The sequence below is a fragment of the Phoenix dactylifera genome, chromosome 3 (assembly GCF_051530095.1).
Source record: "Phoenix dactylifera cultivar Ajwa chromosome 3, Ajwa_hap1_PhDact_Kaust_v1.1, whole genome shotgun sequence".
Classification (NCBI taxonomy): Eukaryota; Viridiplantae; Streptophyta; class Magnoliopsida; order Arecales; family Arecaceae; genus Phoenix; species Phoenix dactylifera.
The window spans coordinates 42,652,429-42,674,244 of record NC_143192.1 but is presented as its reverse complement, the minus strand read 5'-3'; the positions used below and the strand labels follow the sequence as shown (position 1 = coordinate 42,674,244).

Here is a 21,816-nt window from a genome sequence, read left to right as displayed (position 1 = left end):
GGGGGAACTTAGCCACCATGCCCCACGTGACCGGCACGCGCGCCCAGGAAGACTACAGCAGCCCCTTGATCCAGCAATCCGACCCCGAGTCGGACATCTTCGGCTCCGCAGCCCGACCCCGAGTCGGCAGCCCCTTGATCCAGCAATCCGACCCCGAGTCGGACATCTTCGGCTCCGCAGCCCGACCCCGAGTCGGCTGCCCCTTGATCCAGCAATCCGACCCCGAGTCGGACATCTTCGTCTCCGCAGCCCGACCCCGAGTCGGACATCTCTCGACAACGACAGGCTATTCCCCAGAGGCACGCCGCAGCCTCCTGCTCCACTACTCCCTGCAACGGTTGTATCTGGCGCTGCTCCACGATCCCCTGTAACAGCCGTACAAGGCGGAGCTCCACTACGCCCTGTCATGGCCGTACCCAGCGCTGCCCCACGACGCCCTGTAACGGCCGTGTCAGTGGCAGCTCCATCGTGCCCCACGATGACGAACCCCCCTGAAAGACCCCCCAGCCTGGTATATATGCGGCTGGGGGGAGGAGGGGGGGAAGCGAGAACTTCCAGAGCATTCTCTTACTTGCTACTATTATCTCTCCTTCTCCTCCAATCTCCTCTGACTTGATCGTCGGAGGGCCCCCACTGCCCCAGTGGTGGTGCGAGGCTTGCTTGCAGGTTTCCCGGTGGAAGGTGGAGCGCAATCAACACCAACCAAGGCAACTCAAACGGAACCCCGTTCACACCGCTGTGCCAATCGTTCTCGGTTTGGACCACCAGCAACATTATTGATTACAAAGCATGGCTCTATCATGGATATAAAGTGACCGTAGTACAAATATCTGTGCGCAATATTTTGAACTATGATATGCTAAATGGAAGAAGAATGATTTATGATTTATTTGCAATATGAAGTTAGAACCATATTTATGAAATATTAATGATTTATGCATACATGATTAGCTTTATGACTTGATTTAATATATTATACTATGAAATACTTTATTTTTGCAATAACTATTATTTTTTTAAATAAATAAACTTACGCTTGATCCAGTAAGATAGTGTAAATTTTACTTGCTGAGATATGTCGCTCACGTATCTCTATTTTTATTTTTTCTCTCTCCAAACAAATAAGGTCAGTGGGGACAAAGGATGGTCCAGGATTGGAAGTTCGTGCTAGCAAACTTGGCGACTTGTAGCTGAGCTTTATTTCTTTAGTTGGTCATAGATTTGTAGCTTAATAACTGTCTAAATATTAAGAATTATATGTTGGGTATTTGTGTGGATGTTTTGAACTGAAGTTGACTTTATTATTTTTAATCCTCCCCGATCCCAACCCCATTTTTCTTTTGCAACTCTCTCTCTCTCTCTCCCCCCCCCCCCCCATCTTTCTCCCTCCCTCCCTCTTCGGATCTAAAAATCCAAGTAGCTCTGCATAGGAGCCTTCTTCAGCTCTTCCAAAAAGTCTTCGAAGAAGAAGTGCTGCTCGATCTCTCGTAGCAATGTCTCCATCGTCAACTCCTCCGATAACCATGACTCTGCCTCCTCCTGCCTCCACTCTAGCCCCCACTCCATCCTCCCCGCCTCCTTCGGTCTCTGCCTAGTAGATAAACCACCCTCCACTATCGTATTGTCTTCTCTCCCGACCTACTACTCCATCTCCGACCTCTTCCCTGTCTTCAACCGCAGCAGCGATAGAAAGATTATGCAGCAAGAGCTCGAGGCCATCCTATGGTAGCTCGGCGTGTCGTAGATCCTCCCATGAAGGAGGTGGTGGATCGCAACGGTAACAGGTACATCAGTTTGGAGGAGTTTGGGGCGATCGGGTGGGCCTTCAGGCCACCTTGTTCATTGGCATAGAGGCGGAGCTCCTCTAGTCCTTCCCCACTTTGCAGATTGGTGATGGTGGATCAAGGCGAGGAGGTGAGGAGGCTATAACCCTAGGCGCCTCAATCTTCCTTTAATCAGGTGAACCACCTAATTTAGTTCAAATCGGTTGGATCACCAAACCAGGCATAGGTGGTTTATATATATATATATATTATATATTATATATTTTGTATTATATAAATTTTAGGCTCGATTTAGACTCGAGCTAAGCTGATATAAATTTGAGTCCAATCTATTTAATGAACGGATTCAAATTTCAGATCCGACTTGATTCATCGAGCTTACAATTCTTGAGATACCTTCGAAATTTTTTGTGCTTGGGCAAACTGTTTTGCATTTGAATAGGTCCAAAGAGAATAGTTAGAGAGGAGATTAAAAGGATGAGGAGAACCTGATTGTTGGGTGGGATGGTCTGCCCTATTCTATAAGAATAATTCTATTTGGCACAAAACTAATATTATTTGGTTAGAGGGATAAGTTCATCTTATATAATAATAGATAAAATTACCCTTCTAGCTAGGGAGGTTGAATGAAAACAAGATAGAATGGAGAGGGAAATAAAAAAAAAAGGGACGAAACAGTTATTGAGCAAGATAGTTCTTACCCAACTTCGTAAAGTAATACCATTCGGCCTAGAGAGTTGGATTAAAGTACCTCACCTTTTGGGTGTTGACCATATATCTTAATTTAGGACTGAAATCGAATTGGATACTAGTATATTCATATCCATATGGATCAAACTAAATATAGCCTAAAGAAAAAAATTGTTCTGCAACTTATGGCACCCAACCTTCAAGCTAAATTAATACAAATAATCCCTTAATCATGTAAATATTTTAGGGAAATTGGAGTTCATTTTTTTGTTGGAGGCGTTTCCTGAGTCTATCACCTAGCAACTTCTTGCAAGCTCATGACCAATCCAATTTTTGAAGCACGAAGTGATTCTTAAGAAAGATGCTTGTGAACTTCTCCATCACAAAACTATCAATCTATCGAAATGCTGAATTATGTGGCATAGTTCTGTTGAATTATGTGGGCCTTTCTCGTTTTGTTACCTGTAGACAAAAACATGATAAAATAAAATATTGACAGAAGCATACATATAGATGTAGAGGTCTAGCAGATCTTGTCAAACTAGCAGAGCTCATTATGCTAATGGAAACTTTGGGTTTTTTTTTTGAAAGTATTGGAGGAAGCGAAGAGCTTCTCCCAGCTACATCAAAAGAACAGAGATAACATGTAATTGGTCGCTGTCTTTGTTTTCCTCAGGGCTCAAGCTTTCCCACTGAATAAAACAGAGTAGTGCTTTCTGCAGGGTCGCATATACGGCTGCTAGAACCATGCTCAATTCTTTTTTTCAAAAGCCTTGCTGTATTCTATCAACATATCGACCTGTGGCATAATATTGACCACGGCATCGTTGGACCAGAAACGCCCCGCCCATCCAAACAAAAGAGGTAACTTTTCTCCGTCAAAAAATTTGATGCCGAACATCTTCTCAACTGCCTTTAGCCACCCCAACCAGCTACCAAAGGCGATATCGATGTAGCCAATAGTCTCCCCGCCGAAGAATTTTTTCCCTTTGCAACATTTCGTGAAAGCATCTTCCAGCAGTTGGACGGTGGTGAATATTTGTTCTATTGCTTGTTCCTTGCTCCCTTCAAGCGCTCCTATCAAGATCCGGACTGCCGATGGAAGCTATGACAAAGCAAGAAACATGAAAAATAATATATTTATTTGCATCCACTATACTAATAAATTACGTTTTGTTGGTCAGATTTAAAAACTTTACTACAAAATCTTTGAATATCCTGTAAAATTGCTAATCCGGACTCCTTACTATCTATGAGAGCATATATCCATTCACCCAATTTCGCCCAAAATTAACAGCAAAGGAAAATCTACATGTGACTACGAACTTGCACGGCAAAATTAGCTTTTCGTAAAAACTACAAAATTAGCTTTGATCAGTTGTACCTTGTCATCGATGTATGCAGCCCAGAAGCGAGCGATGGCGCGCTCATGGGGGTCGGCGGGGAGGATGGAAGGCCCTGCACTGGCCCATACCTCGTCGACGTACTCGACGATGATCATGGACTCGCAAATGGGCTTGCCATTATGGATGAGGACGGGCATCTTCTTGTAGACGGGATTGGACTTCAGGAGGAGCTCGCTCTTTTTCCCGAACTCCTCTTGCAAGAGCTCGTAGCCCACCCCCTTGAGGTGGAGGGCGATCCCCACCCTGACAACAAAGGGGCTTCCCCAACTACCCACCAACTTCACCTCCTCTCCAGCTGCTGCCATTCTCTCCAAAATCATGCGATTGCCGGCCTCATCTTATCTAGACTATATGGACGAGATGGAGTGCAACAGGTCGAGTATTTCCTAAATTGGAGGCGAGCTTTCGAGGAATCTGATGGCTACTTAATGGGCTCGTGCTGCCAAAAAGGTCAAAGCTGCTGCCCTCGGTTTTTGATGCGAATGCACTTGGGGAGCTGATAACAAATTTTTGGCCTCCATTGGCAGGACTTCGGACTACGTAAGCGCTGAGGTCAAGTCTCTGGCTACTTAATTTTCCTGGCTTCCTTCAGGTCCTTCTTCTGCGTTACTGGTGCCGCCCAAGGCCAATTTGTTCTCCCAACGACCGTGGACCGAGTTCGGAGTACCATGCACAAAAGCAGAAAAAGAATAGAAGAACAAAAGAAAAGGGTTTAGTGCGATGTTATCGTCTGGGGGTGATGTCTGATGGCAACGAAGTTCTCATTAAAAAAAATATATTTTGTACGTAAAATGAAAGCTTGTTCAAAGGGCAAAATAAATTATCTAAACTGGGCTATACTCCTATGTATAAAGAACTATATCTTCCCTTTATCCATTGTTTTGATTTATTCCACCAGCTGAATCATACTAATCCTTGATTTTTGATTTAGAGGTTTGGATTACTTTACACCCTCCTGAAATACGGCAATTACCTATAATGATATTTTTACAATTAGAGAAATAAACATAGTCGCCTCTTTTAGCTATATATATTGATTGAACTAATCCCTATGAGGGTGTTTGGTATGGGGTGATGATCTCAAGATCAACAATGATATAGGTAGAGATAACAGAAACACCATACTTGGTTGCACCCCAGTGATCCTATGTGGCAACTGTAATTCTAAATTACCCTCACTAGTCACTTCTAAAATCACCTTCCAATCCGGCAATCTTAAACCCATCCTTCGGGGATTCTATGATCACCTTAAGGTAGTGACCTTGGGATGAAATGTAAGGACAAAAATATTCCTTAATCTAGCAAAAAAATTAGAATATCAATACACCATTAATATAGTATATCAATATATTATATTATATATTATATTATATTATATACTATGTTATAACATATTATTAATCATATTGTTATTCAATTATATTTTTATATAATTGTATTAGAGAAATATTATTGCACTATATATTTATATTATGAAATTATTTAATATATTACTTTTATTTACCTTAGTTTTCTAATCAAAACAAATATTAGTATTGAAATATTAATATAATATAAGTACAAATGAAAAAAATCTATAATAATAATTATAATATTTTTATAGGATCTATATTTTTTCTATCAAAATTATAACCGGATTGTCCAAACAATTCTGCATATAAATTACGTGGACCTGCTGCTAGCCATACATGTGTGTTTTTCTATGATTTATTTTGAAAAATTTATTTATTGTTGCAAAATATATAGTGTGTATATATGTGTGTGTGTCTATATATATATATATATATATGTATGTATGTATGTATGTATGTATGTATGTATAAAGATAATTTTGATATTATAGGATCAATGATCTTAAATTTTTATGGCATAACAAATAGATTACTCATGGATAACTGGGATCTTTAATCACTAGAATATAATATACCAAATCTTAGATCATTAGGGATCAATTTACTCCGGAACGAAGATTCACCACTGACCTTGGATTCCAGATAGCCTTTTACAGTAAGGCCCTTGATTATTAGAAATTAATCCATGAATTTTTGTTTGTGCTTAAGGAGATGCAACAGACACAAATATAACTGATAAGTATCAACAAGTATAATTCAAATTGCCAGCAGAAACACAAAAGCCATATTCCTTAACCCCTCACAAATATTTTAAATTAATCCGTATCACAAATAGTTATAGTTTCACATAATTTTTTAAGAGTATTAATGTAAAAAAGTACTCAAGAGACGATATATATATATATATAGAGAGAATTGATAACCTACTTTTTATTATGGTAGGTTATCAATCTACCCTTTTTTTCATAGACAAAAAATATATGTGCTTTTTATAACTATTAAGGGTATTTTATGTTTTTTACAATCCCACATTAACTCACCCTCTCAACCCCCAATTAATACTCTCTCTCTCTCTGGTATATATATATATGCATATGCGTCCATATATATACATACATCTATATATATACATGTATATATATACATACATGTATATATATACATACATGTATATATATACATACATGTATATATATATATATATATGTATGTACGTGTGTGTGTGTGTGTGTGTGTGTGTGTGTGTGTGTGTGTGTGTGTGTGTGTGTGTGTGTGTAGCCACCTGTTTGGTCCAACTAGTCTAGAGATATATGCTCAAGCTAGAAACGATGGCTGGACTCGAGCAGGAGCTTGCTCTTGGTCTCAGGCACCTCCTCCAAGAATTTGTAGCCCACCCGCTTGACATTGAGAGCAATGCTCACCCTTACCACAAAAGGGACTATACCATGTGCCCGACAATTTCACCTCGTCCCCTTTGTTGCCGTTTTCTGGAGGATAGAACTTTTTATGGATGAAGAGATTTGAACTTTTCTTATGATAATTTAAGAAGTTGTTTTGGAAGTGGTCTTTGTCATGCCCCAAACCCAACACCTAGGTTGACTAGGTGATACGGCCGCATACTCTTTTAGATAAAGCCTTAAAAAATATACAAAGCCTAAAAATATATTTCAACCTCAATATTATTGGACAATAATGATCTCAATTCACAACCATTAACAAAACTAGTACAATAATGATACCAGAAGCATGCATATAGATGTAGAGGCCTAGCAGATCATGTCAAGCTAGCAAGCTCATTATGCTAATGGAAACTCTGTTCTTTTCTTCTTCTTTTTTTGAAAGAATTGGAGGAAGCGAAGAGCTTCCCCCAGCTACGTCAAAAGAACAGAGATTACGATGGAACAGAGATAACATGTTACGGTGCCTCAGAGCAACCAAAAACAGAGGTGGACAAATTGAAAGCAACAGGTTACAACCAAGAACAGAGGAGAACAAGAAGTTGCAGAGATATAAACTCAATAGAACAGGGCCAAGAAGATCCCGCAGTGATTGGTAGCTGTCTTTGTTTTTGTCAGGGCACAAGCTTTCCCACAGAATAAAACAGAGTAGTGCTTTCTGCAGGGTCGCATATACGGCTGCTAGAACCATGCTCAATTCTTTTTTTCAAAAGCCTTGCTGTATTCTATCAACATATCGACCTGTGGCATAATATTGACCACGGCATCGTTGGAACAGAAACGCTCCGCCCATCCAACCAAAAGAGGTTACTTTTCTCCGTCAAAAAATTTGACGCCGAACATCTTCTCAACTGCCTTCAGCCACCCCAAGCAGCTACCAAAGGCGATATCGATGTAGCCAATAGTCTCCCCGCCGAAGAATTTTTTCCCTTTGCAACATTTCGTGAAAGCATCTTCCAGCAGTTGGACGGTGGTGAATATTTGTTCTATTGCTTGTTCCTTGCTCCCTTCAAGCGCTCCTATCAAGATCCGGACTGCCGATGGAAGCTATGACAAAGCAAGAAACATGAAAAATAATATATTTATTTGCATCCACTATAGTAATAAATTACGTTTTGTTGGTCAGATTTAAAAACTTTACTACAAAATCTTTGAATATCCTGTAAAATTGCTAATCCGGACTGCTCGCTATCTCTGAGAGCAGATATCCAGTCACCCAATTTCGCCCAAAATTAACAGCACGGCATGCTGTCAAATGAAGCTGGCAAATTTCTTGGCTTTTCGTAAAAACTACAAAATTGGCTTTGATCAGTTGTACCTTGTCGTCGATGTATGCAGCCCAGAAGCGAGCGACCGCGCGCTCATAGGGGTCGGCGGGGAGGATGCGAGGCCCCGCACCGGCCCATACCTCGTCGACGTACTCGACGATGATCATGGACTCGCAAATGGGCTTGCCATTGTGGATGAGGACGGGGATCTTCTTGTAGACAGGGTTGGACTTGAGGAGGAGCTCGCTCTTTTTCCCGAACTCCTCTTGCAAGAGCTCGTAGCCCACCCCCTTGAGGTGGAGGGTGATCCCCACCCTGACCCCAAAGGGGCTTGCCCATCCACCCACCAACTTCACCTCCTCTCCAGCTGCTGCCATTCTCTCCAAAATCATGCGATTGCGACCTCATCTGATCTATAGACTATATAGACGAGAAGGAGTGCAACAGGTTGACTATTTCCTAAATTGGAGGCGAGCTTTCGAGGCATCTGATGGCTACTTAATGGGCTCGTGCTGCCAAAAAGGTCAAAGCTGCTGCCCTTGGTGTCGCTTTCTTCGATCTCAATGCGGTTTAGTAATTTCCACCAAGGCCTCGTAGATAATACTTTAAATTCGAAGGAGGATTCATAGGTCATTCTGGCGGATAAAGTGACTAGCTAATTTCTGGTACTCATATAATATCACGAAATTAAAAAAAAAAATAGCTTCTAGCTAGCCTTTCTAGTTTAGGTTCCGAATTGTGACCAATAGTATGAGAGCGGATCCGGTCTATAGCTCATACAAACTAGATGACACTGTAGTACGAGCTCTTTGAGACTGATTACGATCGTAGTATTTGTGATTAGATTTGAATGAATTTGTACTATCAAAACTTAAATGAAAGGAGTATGAGAGAATTCGTATGACGTATATTTAGTCTCATATTAATTGTTCGCTAGATAAATTTTAGTATTTATATAGTATCAAGAAACAAAAATAATAACTTTCATTTAAATTTTTGGAATAAGATCCGAGTTGGGATAGTCTTGCACATGGGCAGGGAGTTGATAAATTTCTTGACTTTAATGGCATGACTTCTTACAGCAACACACATGGGGCTCTAGCTTATTAATTTGCATCCTTTCATGTTCGCATCATTGGTGACATCACAAGGGCCAACTCCTTCGGCTCACTATAAAGAGTAGACTTTTTTTTTCTAAGACGAATAATTCATACAACACGTGTACGAATATATCTAATAAAATTAGAAACCAGAATATCATGGAGCTCCCGAGGCAACTCTCCATCTCCTGCCCATACAATGCTGCCGGTGTGGTTCGCCACATAGGCGACCATCCAGTCCGCAGCCCCATTGGCCTCTCTAAATACATGCTTAGCCTGGATAACCCCTCCATCCCTCATCATCATCCAGATGTCTCGAAGCAATGGATGATCACCGGCAGCAACCCTCAAACCCCTTGGATCCAACTGATGACCGTAGCCAAGTCACCCTCCAAGATGACTGAACTAGCTAGGAGCACACGGCGAGCATGTAGACTTTACCGGCCAAAAAAGGATGACCGGTGAGCTCAGGCTGGTCTCTTTGTGGAAAAATTTAGAGTTTCGCATCTCTTCCTCTTGTGTTCGTTTGTGAGAAGTATCTGGACCACCTTGAAGAGATTGGCCTACTTGCTTTTAGAACCTGGGAACCTCATGGAGAAAAAGGAAAGTAAACAAAACACTTCATTAAGCTTGGGATCAGCTGGTGATAGCATCGTGTTGGAATGCGTGGCAAGAAAGAAATAGAAGAATTTTCCTCAATAAAAAGTGCTCTCTCTTTTCCGTCTTACAAAAAACTCTAGATTCATTCCGGGTTTGGGACCAATTGGGCTCGCAAAAGATTACTGAAGGTCACCGTCAAATCTAGAATGATCTAAAATCTTTGGTCCAAACAAACAGAACTCAGGATTCTCATTCTGCAATGTATAGCAAAACTTGTCGGAATTTAAGTTGAAGCTGGCCTGTAGAGGTGGTTCAAGTATTTATCTTCCTGGGCCTTGCTATTCTTGATTTGCTGAACTTTTGCTTGTAATTGCCTGTTGATTGCTTAGGCAATCGAATATCATGTAAATAGTTTCTGTTTCTTCCTTTTTAATAAATTTAGATGGCATTTCCAGCCTCCTTTTCATTCAAAAAAACAAAAAGAAAATAACTTTAAAGATTCTTTTTTTTATGTAAAAGGAAAAAAAAAGTGCCCCCATCCATGGTTTCTTCAAGCATAGCTGATAGCTAGCTGAGATGAACCCTCCCTTGTTACAGAAACAAGCTGCCATCCCCTACAGCCGTTTTACCATTTGAAAATGTGTAAAAAATATAACAAGTCAATTTCCGAACCAGTTTGCACACTAACATGAATAACCATCTCGTTAGCAATCGAAAAATCGAATTCTAGTCCTAGCTAGTTCTAGCTTGCTTTTGTACCCTCATATTCGGACTAAAAAGTTGTACCATTTAGATGAAACTTTTCTAATTCAAAAGGTCGTTCTTCAAAAACCATCATCAACTACAACAATAACCACTAAGAATTAGAGCAATGGATACTACAAAAGTTTGAATAATACAAAAGCAACCATGAGCATATGCTTAGTTGGTATCACTCTTTGCCACCTAAACAAGAGAGGCAGGGTTCAGTCAGTACTTACAGGTGTTGTCAACTCGAGAGTGGGGCAGATATAGGGTTGAAAAGGAAAGGAATTAGCTCCTCCTGGTTTTCTTTTAATAGAAAAATAACAAGTTAGCAACTACTATAAGCAATTTATAGCAAAAAATGATGATGTTGTATGTAGTTAGCTCTCCATAGGTGAGGAAGGTATAGGATAGAGAGAAAAGGATTAGCCCCTCCTAATCTTCTTTTATAGAAACAAAACAAGTTAACAACCATTATAAATTGTTTATAGCAAGAAATGATATGCAGAAAAAAGACATCTTCTATTAAAAAAAAAGATATTAGTATTCTTATTATGTCACTATTTAATTTTCTCTCAAAAACTATCACCATTTATTCTCAGGAAATTAATTTTTCCAAATATTAGAGATTTTGATTAAAAAATATTTTACTTAGATAAATAATAAATATGCGAAATAACAATTTTTATTCTTGTTACATAACAGCCCATTTTAATAAAACAACATGAATCCATCAACCATGTTATTAAGAAATGAAAGGGGATTGCACAACCACCTTCCTAACATAATAATACTACATATACGATGACTATTATTGGAGAAAAAAGAACATTATGTCTGAATCTTATGTTGAAAAAATGACCGGCGAGATTGCGATAATAGTTGTATTCATTTAAAAAGAAAAAAATATCACCATTCAAATTTTTAAATGAGAACTCACTATTTTAGGTCATGCAAAGTAGCATAGCGCTTAAGGATCGAGTCCTATAATTAGCAAAATAGTTGCATTTTAAAGTGATCATCCTGATAATATACCAATACAAACTGTTAAATCATCCAATTTAGTGGTTCTATTATGCATAAAAACACAATTAAATGCAAAAAAGACCTTTAATTCTTAGGCTGAGGACAATGGTATAATCGTTTCAACCTTAATATACCATATGATGCTTAGGTTCTCGCACTTAGGGTGCATTAGGTGTAAAATGTTCACGGTGTCATTTTTCTTTTTATGGTAGTTTTCTTAGGTAGAACTGTAGAAGCTTGCTTTGTTGTAATTGGTAGCCTTAAAGGCTCCATTCATTCCTTTGCAGAACACCTATAACGATATCACCAGCCTCTGCCGGTTTTTGTTGCTTGTAAGCTATTCGAGATCAAACTTAGCTTAGCAACCAAAGGTAGGATCACTAAATCAAATTGTAAATAGATTTTTCTCAAAAAATTGCAAAATAGATATAGTATTGACTGACATAAATTGATATAAATGGATAACTCAGTTTAAGTTTTCCTGTCTTTTATCTTAGGCTAGACAAACGGCGATCTTACTTCATCTTGGTATTGACAAGATGACCGACATCGCAACTTTAGCAAAATTGTTGTTTTTATCCTTTAAGATTTTCTTTTCATGATGAGAGCACCGTCGATTATTTTATATGAACAATAACACATAACAGACACCAAGAAAAGTATCCATCTCTATTTAAATGGAGAACCTAGCTTCTGTTAGAGGAAGGGTGCAACCTCTAGAATATAGCCCTGTTTGCTCGACCGGCCACAACGTTTATAAAATCATGGTATGATGGCCATAATTCTTCAATCTAGCCCCGTCAATCACTTGACCAAGAAAAGAACATAATAAATGAGTTTCTAAATGGACGATGTAACGCAATAGAAGCGCAAATTAACTGTCTTCTGGGTCTTGGCAGACATGATTTTAATTTTTGGTCAAGGAGTTGTTCATTTATGCGTTCTCTCATGCATGAATGCTTGCATATCAAAATCTCAAAGAAGCACCAGTACCACTATAAAGCTGCTAATCGAGACCACGCCATTGTGGGGTTATGTTCCTTCATCCACAGCAGAAAAATAGAACAGAAAGGAAATCTCATGTATAAAACCACCAATTTCAAATGCTGCCAACAAAGCTAGCAAAGCCCTCGACTCTAACAAACCATAAGACATTTTACACTACATTCTCAAGAAAGACATTTCAGACGCAACACTCTGGTTCGTCTTATTATTCCTCTTTTTCCCTATCATCCCCACAAATATTTATCCGAATTAGAAGCGTTTATGCCACCAAAACCGCCTTCCTGAAGTCGAAGGCTTTCAGTTGGTGGCAGCAGCATTCTGCCTGGCCCGAAGCATGTTGCCGACCTCGACCAGCTTGTCGACCTCCGGCATCAACTCCTTCACGGCATCGGCCGAACAGAAACGTGCTGCCCATCCCATCAAGAGAGGTGTCTTTTCCTTGTGTAGTAGTTTGATGCCGGCCATCTTTTCCGCTGCCTTGAGCCACCCACAGTAGCACCCAAACGCAATATCAATGTAGCCAACACTTTCCCCGCCAAAGAAGTCCTTGCCTTTGGAGCATTTCTCGAAAGCCTCTTCCAACAACTGGAGTCCCGCAATCACTTGCTCTCTTGCTTCGGCCGTCTCTTCGTCATCAGCCTTTGCTGTTATGATTTTCATCAGAGCAGGGAACCACTGAGACGGAAGGTAACAACAGAAAAAAAAACATGGCTCGTTAGTCTTACATAATGAACTCAAGTTCTCTATTTCGCTTCATTGGGTTCATAGATGGTTAGGTTGCTTGGAGTAAGCCCAGTAAGAGTCAACTGCAATTGGGATGGGTAAAAGAACCGGGATACAAGCCCGAGTTAGATCAGACGCACACCTAAAGTTAGGAAATATGGGATGAGTGATAAAGTAATACCCAACCATCCTGACGTGCTTGACAGAGAGAGAGAAAAATGTCCCAACCGATTTATGTTTAGAGTTTAGACACAACCCAACCAAGATAAAGGTGAAATCTATGTCTGGAAGTTAAAAACTACCCAAAAGCGAAATACTCCTGAACGATCTGTAAGAAAGGCAGAGAAGTAATTCGGTATACCTTGTCATCTATGTAGACGGCCCAAAAGCGAGCAATGGCACGGTCATAGGGATCAGAGGGCAGGATGGAAGGTCCCGCTGCGGCCCAGACCTCGTCGATATACTGAACGATGATCATGGACTCGCAGATGGGCTTGCCGTTGTGGATGAGGACAGGCATCTTCTTGTAGACAGGGTTGGACCTAAGGAGGAGCTCGCTCTTAGTCCCCGGCACCTCCTCCAAGAACTCGTAGCCCACCCCCTTGAGGTTTAGAGCAATTCCTGCCCTCAACACAAATGGGCTCGCCCACAACCCCAACAACTTCAATTCCTGACCTCCTGCCATTCTCTCCGTATGTTCTCTCGAAAGTAGGAACGAAGGAAAATATTTGATAGTAGGTGTGGGTTAGAAGCTGCTTTAGATGTGAGTATATATAGAGGTGAAGGGAGCAGGTTTGGACAAGCGTCACCCGTGACGGGATACTACTCTAAGATTTGGAAGGAGACTATTACGGGCAGTGTGTTCCTCCTTGTGCTTGGAGCTCAAGTTGTAGGCTTGTAGCTTGGAGCTCAAGTTGTGGAATCAAAGTTTGAGTTTTGACCTATCTTTATTTTGTTTGCCAGAATTTGCCGCTAACTTCGTGGGAGGCGCGATGGTCTAAAGCTTTCTTTTTCAAGATCTAAGATCTCTGCATTAATAAGTCCAATGCCTTTCTTCTGAAGCCAAGCTAATTAAAAAGATATTAGTTGATGGAACTCGCAACTCCATTCAGATGGTATGATTCCTTATCACTTGAGCCAGGGACGTGTGTTAGATTTCAATCAGAGTCGTTCCCTCTGGATGGTGTGACTGTATGAAGATAGGGGTCATAAAAAAGGATATTAGCCCCTCCAAATAGTAAAAAAAAATACATTTCAATTTTTCTCTTAAAAATATTATATAGTTCTAGATGGACAAAAAAGATACTAAAAGGTATTAAAAATTAAAATTTTCTAGTACAAAATGTCAACAATAATTGTCGAGGGAAATAGTGATCAAAGTTCACTGATCATTTCGCTGAGATAATGAAATGAGAAGGAAGAATGAAAAGAGATCGAAGATAGGGACCGCAAGGGAATAAAAATAGGTAACTAATCTCCAATTATACAAAACTGAGCAAAACTCAAATAGAACAAATAGGAAACCAAACCGCACTGGAAGAACTCGCGGACATGCTTTGTTTGAGGACACGGCTATTGAGTTATAGGAAGTAGGTGGCTTGAACATATGACTCAACATGATATATGTTTCCTCTTCCGCTCTCTAAGCTGCATCTAGTGGATTGCTTATCCAAAAAAATCATTTAGTTTCAGCATAGCAAATGATGTGAGAACCGGCCCAAATTGGGCCGGCTTTGGATCAAAGTCCGCAGGCGCAACTCAATTCTATCCAAAAAATTCAACAAAGGGAGAGAGAGAGAGAAGAAGAAGAAGAAGAAGATCATCGAAAGAGAGGATACAATCGTGATGCTCTGCTTCCGCCCCCTCTCTTTCGTTGAGCCAATAAGCCACAGTAATCGTGGATGTTGTGGACTCCGCGGGGCCGTTGAACGGCCGTTGCAGTCATGCACAACGACCACCAAGTTCTGTGGACAGATGCAGCGACAGTCGAGCTTATCCCTCCCAAAATCCTCTATAAATCCTCCCTCTTCCCTCTGCTTGATCCACCATCGGGCTTCTTCTCTTCCTCTTCCACTTCTCCCGTATCCGGCATGCCGCCTCGGTCAACTGCCGCCACCTAAAACCCCCTTGCTTCTTTCTTTAGATCTAAGTTGCATGCCTCCCCTGTTCAAAGAGCCATCACCTCTTTTCTCACCAGAATCCATTGGAAATCGCCACCGCTGGCCGAAGTCCTTCGCTTCCATTCGTGACCGGTGAGTTTCTCGTCCCCCGTTGATGCTTCCTTGGGCCGAGAGGGCAGCCCCCGAGGCAGCTAGGGGCACTGCCCCTCTTCTTTCCTTTCTCTATTTTGGCAAAGCACAGCCGTTCCTGCCGACCATCGCCGGCCACTCACAGCTTTCCACCTTTGCCTCCGGCTACGACCTCCCCGAACCACGGCCACAGCAGCCACCAATCCACCCACTTCCTTCCCTTGCTTACGAAGGAAGAAGAAGAAGAGGAGGGGAGAGAGCCCATCCCTCTCATTATCTCACTTATTTCTCTCTCATCTCCCACTTTCTCTCTCTAAAAGTCCTACAAACCTCAGGAAAGAGTCCCACCTTCCTATCCTATGGACCGAGGTTGACTTCCATAAAGAAGCCTTAAACTGTCCTCGAGCCCAGGTTGCTACCAGACCGGTCATTCTGGCCTGTTAAATGTCCCTAAACCCATTGATGACGAAACCTATTGAACGACCTTGACCCTCATTGAGTCGTGCCCCACGATTCATTGTTCCGATCACCCAGGCCTTGCCCACTTGTAACCGTCGAATGGCATCATCCAGCTCTTCGTACCTATTCCTTATTATTTTAATTACATTCAAGTAATTGAATAAAAATTAATTTCACTTGTAATATTTTTAAATAGATTTAGCAAGATTTACCTAACGAAGTTTGCCGATTTAAAGCGAAAGAGATAAGTAGATCTTACACTCCTTATTATTTCAATTTATCATGTTTTCTTGCATCAGTCTTGCTTATGAAGATGTCATATTTTGCTTAAAATTATGGATCAATATATGTGTAATGAAAACTTATTTATTTATGAAAATAACTCCATGAATGATTTAAAGAAAATATTTTTGTTATGAAATATGAATCTGATCATTCCATTTAGTCTTTTTATCTATTTATGTATTTTTGTTAAAAAAAGATATAAATTTTCTAAAAGTTCTTAGATAGTTGTTGATGGGGGGCAAAATGGATCGTCTAGCCCACAACTAAAAGGCCGTCCAGTTTCGGTCCAATAAACATCAACACCAACCTGTTGAATCCTCACTTCGGCCCAGAGTCAGCTCGACTTCGGGACTCCGCTAAAAGCTCCACCAACTTCAGATAATCGCCGACTCTCCCAACCAAGTTTGGGGTGCCTCCAATATTCACTGACCCGCCCCGACCAAGCTCGGGACGCCCACCTCAGTAGTACGCCCCGATTTTCGAGCTCGGGGGGCTCCACCGAGCACATCTCGGAACCTGGAAAGCCGAGCTACTCTCAGCACCCATTAAGCCGACCTCGTCGAATACATGATGCGACCTTTTAACGAGCTCAGCCTCGCCAACGACCGCACCCATGTGCGCGCCTACGCCCACCTACGTGGTCGTCGTTACAATATTACCGTCCACGTCTACATAGCCGGCCTTCAATAGTCAGACGGCACCTTGACTACTCTGGCCATACCCTGCTATGGCTGTCAACATCCTACCGTTTTCAAGAACGGATGGTACTACACGCCACCAACCAGCCTAAGCTGCGCGCCATCCGACTTAGAGGCATGCCCCCTCATGATGAGAGCTGACAATGTCTCTACCATCTGGGCCTCTCCACGAGAACTATAAATAGCTCGGTCAGGTAACTTCTAAGGAACTTTTGGCTGGACCAAATTTATCCCACTCTAACTTGATCGTCGGAGGGCCCTCACCGGAAACAGTGGTGAGGCTTTGTGTAGGTCCACGGCCGTCGCACAGGAGGTGGCTCCTGTCTTCTCCTTCCAACAACCAGCGGCTCCCTCGACTCCACCGACATGGTCACCCTCGGGCCAAATTTGAACCACAACAGTTATGTATAACTCTTCTCATAAATTAGAAAAGATCGACATCCGAAGCTAGCATCCATACAAAACACGGCCCTGCCAGTGGATATAAAGCTGGCATACAAAATATGAATCTTTATTGATTACAAAGCATGGCCCTATCATGGATATAAAGTGACCGTAGTACAAATATTTGTGCGCAATATTTTGAACTATGATATGCTAAATGGAAGAAGAATGATTTATGATTTATTTGCAATATGAAGTTAGAACCATATTTATGAAATATTAATGATTTATGCATACATGATTAGCTTTATGACTTGATTTAATATATTGTACTATGAAATACTTTATTTTTGCAATAACTATTATTTTTTTAAATAAATAAACTTACGCTTGATCCAGTAAGATAGTGTAAATTTTACTTGCTGAGATATGTCGCTCACGTATCTCTATTTTTATTTTTTCTCTCTCCAAACAAATAAGGTCAGTGGGGACAAAGGATGGTCCAGGATTGGGAGTTCGTGCTAGCAAGCTTGGTGACTTGTAGCTGAGAATTATTTCTTTAGTTGGTCATAGATTTGTAGCTTAATAACTGTCTAAATATTAAGAATTATATGTTGGGTATTTGTGTGGATGTTTTGAACTGATGTTGACTTTATTATTTTTAATCCTCCCTGATCCCAACCCCATTTTTCTTCTGCAACTCTCTCTCTCCCCCCCCCCCATCTTTCTCCCTCCCTCCCTCTCCGGATCTAAAAATCCAAGTAGCTCTGCATAGGAGCCTTCTTCAGCTCTTCCAAAAAGTCTTCGAAGAAGAAGTGCTGCTCGATCTCTCGTAGCAATGCCTCCACTCCAGCCCCCACTCCATCCTCCTCGCCTCCTCCGGTCTCTGCCCAGTAGATAAACCACCCTCCATTATCGTATTATCTTCTCTCCCGACCTACTACTCCATCTCCGACCTCTTCTCTGTCTTCAACCGTAGCAGCGATAGAAAGATTATGCAGCAAGAGCTCGAGGCCATCTTATGGTAGCTCGGCGTGTCATGGATCCTCCCATGAAGGAGGTGGTGGATCGCAACGGTAACAGGTACATCAGTTTGGGGCAATCGGGTGGGCCTTCAGGCCACAGTTCATTGGCATAGAGGCGGAGCTCCTCTAGTACTCCTCTCCCCACTTTGCAGATTGGTGATGGTGGATCAAGGCGAGGAGGTGAGGAGGCTATAATCCTAGGCGCCTCAATCTTCCTTTAATCAAGTGAACCACCTAATTTAGTTCAAATCGGTTGGGTCACCAAACCAGGCATAGGTGGTTTATATATATATATATATATATATATATATATATATATATATATATATATATATATATATATATATATATATATATATATATATATATATATATATATATATATATATATATTATATATTTTATATTATATAAATTTTAGGCTCGATTTAGACTCGAGCTAAGCCGATATAAATCTGAGTCCAATCTATTTAATGAACATATTCAAATTTCAGATCCGACTTGATTCATCGAGCTTACAATTCTTGAGATACCTTCGAAATTTTTTGTGCTTGGGAAAACTGTTTTGCATTTGAATAGGTCCAAAGAGAATAGTTAGAGAGGAGATTAAAAGGATGAGGACAACATGATTGTTGGGTGGGATAGTTTGCCCTATTCTATAAGAATAATTCTATTTGGCACAAAACTAATATTATTTGGTTAGAGGGATAAGTTCATCTTATATAATAATGGATAAAATTGCCCTTCTAGCTAGGGAGGTTGAATGAAAATGAGATAGAATGGAGAGCGAAATAAAAAAAAAAAGGACGAAACAGTTATTGAGCAAGATAGTTCTTACCCAACTTCGTAAAGTAATTCCATTCGGCTTAGAGAGTTAGATTAAAGTACCTCGCCTTTTGGGTGTTGACCATATATCTTAATTTAGGACTGAAATCGAATTGGATACTAATATATTCATATCCATATGGATCAAACTAAACATAGCCTAAAGAAAAAAATTGTTCTGCAACTTATGGCACCCAATCTTCAAGCTAAATTAATACAAAAAATCTCTTAATCATGTAAATATTTTAGAGAAATTGGAGTTCATTTTTTTTGTTGGAGGCGTTTCCTGGGCCTATCACCTAACAACTTCTTGCAAGCTCATGACCGATCCAATTTTTGAAGCACGAAGTGATTCTTAAGAAAGATTCTTGTGAACTTCTCCATCACAAAACTATCAATCTATCGAAATGCTGAATTATGTGGCATAGTTCTGTTGAATTATGTGGGCCTTTCTCGTTTTGCTACCTGTAGACAAAAACATGATAAAATAAAATATAGACAGAAGCATACATATAGATGTAGAGGTCTAGCAGATCATGTCAAACTAGCAGAGCTCATTATGCTAATGGAAACTTTGTTTTTTTTTTTTGAAAGTATTGGAGGAAGCGAATTGCTTCTCCCAGCTACATCAAAAGAACAGAGATAACATGTAATTGGTAGCTGTCTTTGTTTTTGTCAGGGCACAAACTTTCCCACTAAATAAAACAGAGCAGTGCTTTCTGCAGGATCGCATATACGGCTGCTAGAACCATGATCAATTCTTTTTTTGAAGAACCTTGCTGAATTCTATCAACATATCGACCTGGGGCATAATATTGACCACGGCATCGTTGGAACAGAAACGCTCCGCCCATCCAACCAAAAGAGGTAACTTTTCTCCGTCAAAAAATTTAATGCCGACCATCTTCTCAACTGCCTTCAGCCACCCCAACCAGCTACCAAAGGCGATATCAATGTAGCCAATAGTCTCCCCGCCGAAGAAGCTTTTCCCTCTGCAACATTTCGTGAAAACATCTTCCAGCAGTTGGACGGTGGTGAATATTTGTTCTATTGCTTGTTCCTTGCTCCCTTCAAGCCTTCCTCTCACGATCCGGACTGCCGATGGAAGCTATGACAAAGCAAGAAACATGAAAAATTATATTTATTTGTATCCACTATAGTAATAAAATACGTTTTGCTGGTCAGATTTAAAAACTTTACTACAAAATCTTTGAATATCCTGTAATATTGCTAGTCCGGACTCCTTGCTATCTATGAGAGCATATATCAATTCACCTATTGTACCAAAACTAGGATAGAAAGAAAATCCACACAATTTCGCCCAAAATTAACAGCAAAGGAAAATCTACATGTGACGAGGAACTTGCACGGCATGCTGTCAAATGAAGCAGGCAAATTTTTTGGCTTTTCGTAAAAACTACAAAATTAGCTTTGATCGGTTGTACCTTGTCGTCGACGTATGCAGCCCAGAAGCGAGCGATGGCGCGCTCATAGGGGTCGGCGGGGAGGATGGAAGGCCCTGCACTGGCCCATACCTCGTCGACGTACTCGACGATGATCATGGACTCGCAAATGGGCTTGCCATTATGGATGAGGACGGGCATCTTCTTGTAGACGGGATTGGACTTGAGGAGGAGCTCGCTCTTTTTCCCGAACTCCTCTTGCAAGAGCTCGTAGCCCACCCCCTTGAGGTGGAGGGCGATCCCCACCCTGACCACAAAGGGGCTTCGCCAACTACCCACCAACTTCACCTCCTCTCCAGCTGCTGCCATTCTCTCCAAAATCATGCGATTGCAGGCCTCATCTGATCTAGACTACATGGACGAGATGGAGTGCAACAGGCCGAGTATTTTCTAAATTGGCGGCGACAGTTTCGAGTATCTGATGGCTAATGGGCTCGTGCTGCCAAAAAGGTCAAAGCTGCTGCCCTCGGTTTTTGATGGGAATGCACTTGGGGAGCTGATGACAAGTTTTTGGCCTCTATTGGCAGGACTTCTTAGACAACGTAAGCGCTGAGATCAAGGCTCTGGCTGCTTAATTTTCCTAGCTTCCTTCAGGTCCTTGTTCTGCGTTACTGGTGGCGTCCAAGGCCAATTTGTTCTTCCAACGACCGTGGACCGAGTTCGGAGTACCATGCACAAAAGCAGAAAAAGAATGGAAGAACAAAAGTGTGAAATACGGGGCGGAGGAACCGGACAGAGGATCGCAATGGCAATCCTCTTCAGCTCCTCCGGGAACAATTGGGGCATGGCGATCCTCTTCGGCTCTTCCGGGAACAATTGGGGCAAGGCGCCGCAGGCATCCTGCGGCACCCCCCCGGGTCAAATCGCGGCCAATCACGGCCATGGATCACGCTCGACCGCCCCGATTTTCGCGGCAGAGAGTCATTACGAGGGGATGATAAAAACCCCTCTTTTCCTTCCCAGATCACCACCGAGCCCCTCTTCTTCCTCTCCTCCCTCTCCTTTCTCTGTTCTTGCCTCCCGAGTGACCGGCGTGCTCTTCCAGCTGAGCACCGTCCGAATCCCTTCACGGCCTTCCCCTATTTCTGGATCTACTTCCCCTTCGGAAAGTGTCGTCGCCACTGCCGCTTGACACCGGATCGAGCCTCCCTTGGCCGAGATCCACCACCTCCGTCGACCGCCGGTGAGTTTCCCTCCTCCTTGTCTTCGATCTATTGCCAAAAGATTGATTTTTTTCTCCTCTGTTTCGGCCCCACAAACCGAGATCATCTCG

At 41.5% G+C, this 21,816-nt stretch overlaps 4 protein-coding genes across 4 annotated transcripts; all 4 read right to left on the bottom strand.

Moving 5' to 3' along the window:
* Nucleotides 1-3,028: 3,028 nt before the first annotated feature.
* LOC120108794 (glutathione S-transferase U18-like) lies at nt 3,029-4,271 on the bottom strand. Its single transcript, XM_039122509.3, has 2 exons — nt 3,859-4,271; nt 3,029-3,579 (listed from the first exon to the last, which is right to left on the bottom strand). Exons 1-2 carry the CDS (start codon nt 4,198-4,200, stop codon nt 3,226-3,228), a joined length of 696 nt encoding a protein of 231 aa, XP_038978437.2. The 5' UTR covers nt 4,201-4,271; the 3' UTR covers nt 3,029-3,225.
* Nucleotides 4,272-6,911: 2,640 nt separating this feature from the next.
* On the bottom strand, nt 6,912-8,348 carry LOC103697455 (glutathione S-transferase U18-like). Its single transcript, XM_008779309.6, has 2 exons — nt 8,008-8,348; nt 6,912-7,736 (listed from the first exon to the last, which is right to left on the bottom strand). Exons 1-2 carry the CDS (start codon nt 8,332-8,334, stop codon nt 7,497-7,499), a joined length of 567 nt encoding a protein of 188 aa, XP_008777531.4. The 5' UTR covers nt 8,335-8,348; the 3' UTR covers nt 6,912-7,496.
* A 4,141-nt stretch (nt 8,349-12,489) lies between these two features.
* Nucleotides 12,490-13,920, bottom strand: LOC103697457 (glutathione S-transferase U18-like). The gene is made up of 2 exons (XM_026801245.4): nt 13,517-13,920; nt 12,490-13,107 (listed from the first exon to the last, which is right to left on the bottom strand). Exons 1-2 carry the CDS (start codon nt 13,838-13,840, stop codon nt 12,730-12,732), a joined length of 702 nt encoding a protein of 233 aa, XP_026657046.3. The 5' UTR covers nt 13,841-13,920; the 3' UTR covers nt 12,490-12,729.
* Nucleotides 13,921-19,643: 5,723 nt separating this feature from the next.
* On the bottom strand, nt 19,644-20,872 carry LOC149768110 (glutathione S-transferase U18-like). Its single transcript, XM_089929695.1, has 2 exons — nt 20,526-20,872; nt 19,644-20,188 (listed from the first exon to the last, which is right to left on the bottom strand). The coding sequence occupies exons 1-2, from the start codon at nt 20,865-20,867 to the stop codon at nt 19,835-19,837; spliced, it is 696 nt and encodes a 231-aa protein (XP_089785821.1). The 5' UTR covers nt 20,868-20,872; the 3' UTR covers nt 19,644-19,834.
* Between the last annotated feature and the right edge of the window lie 944 nt (nt 20,873-21,816).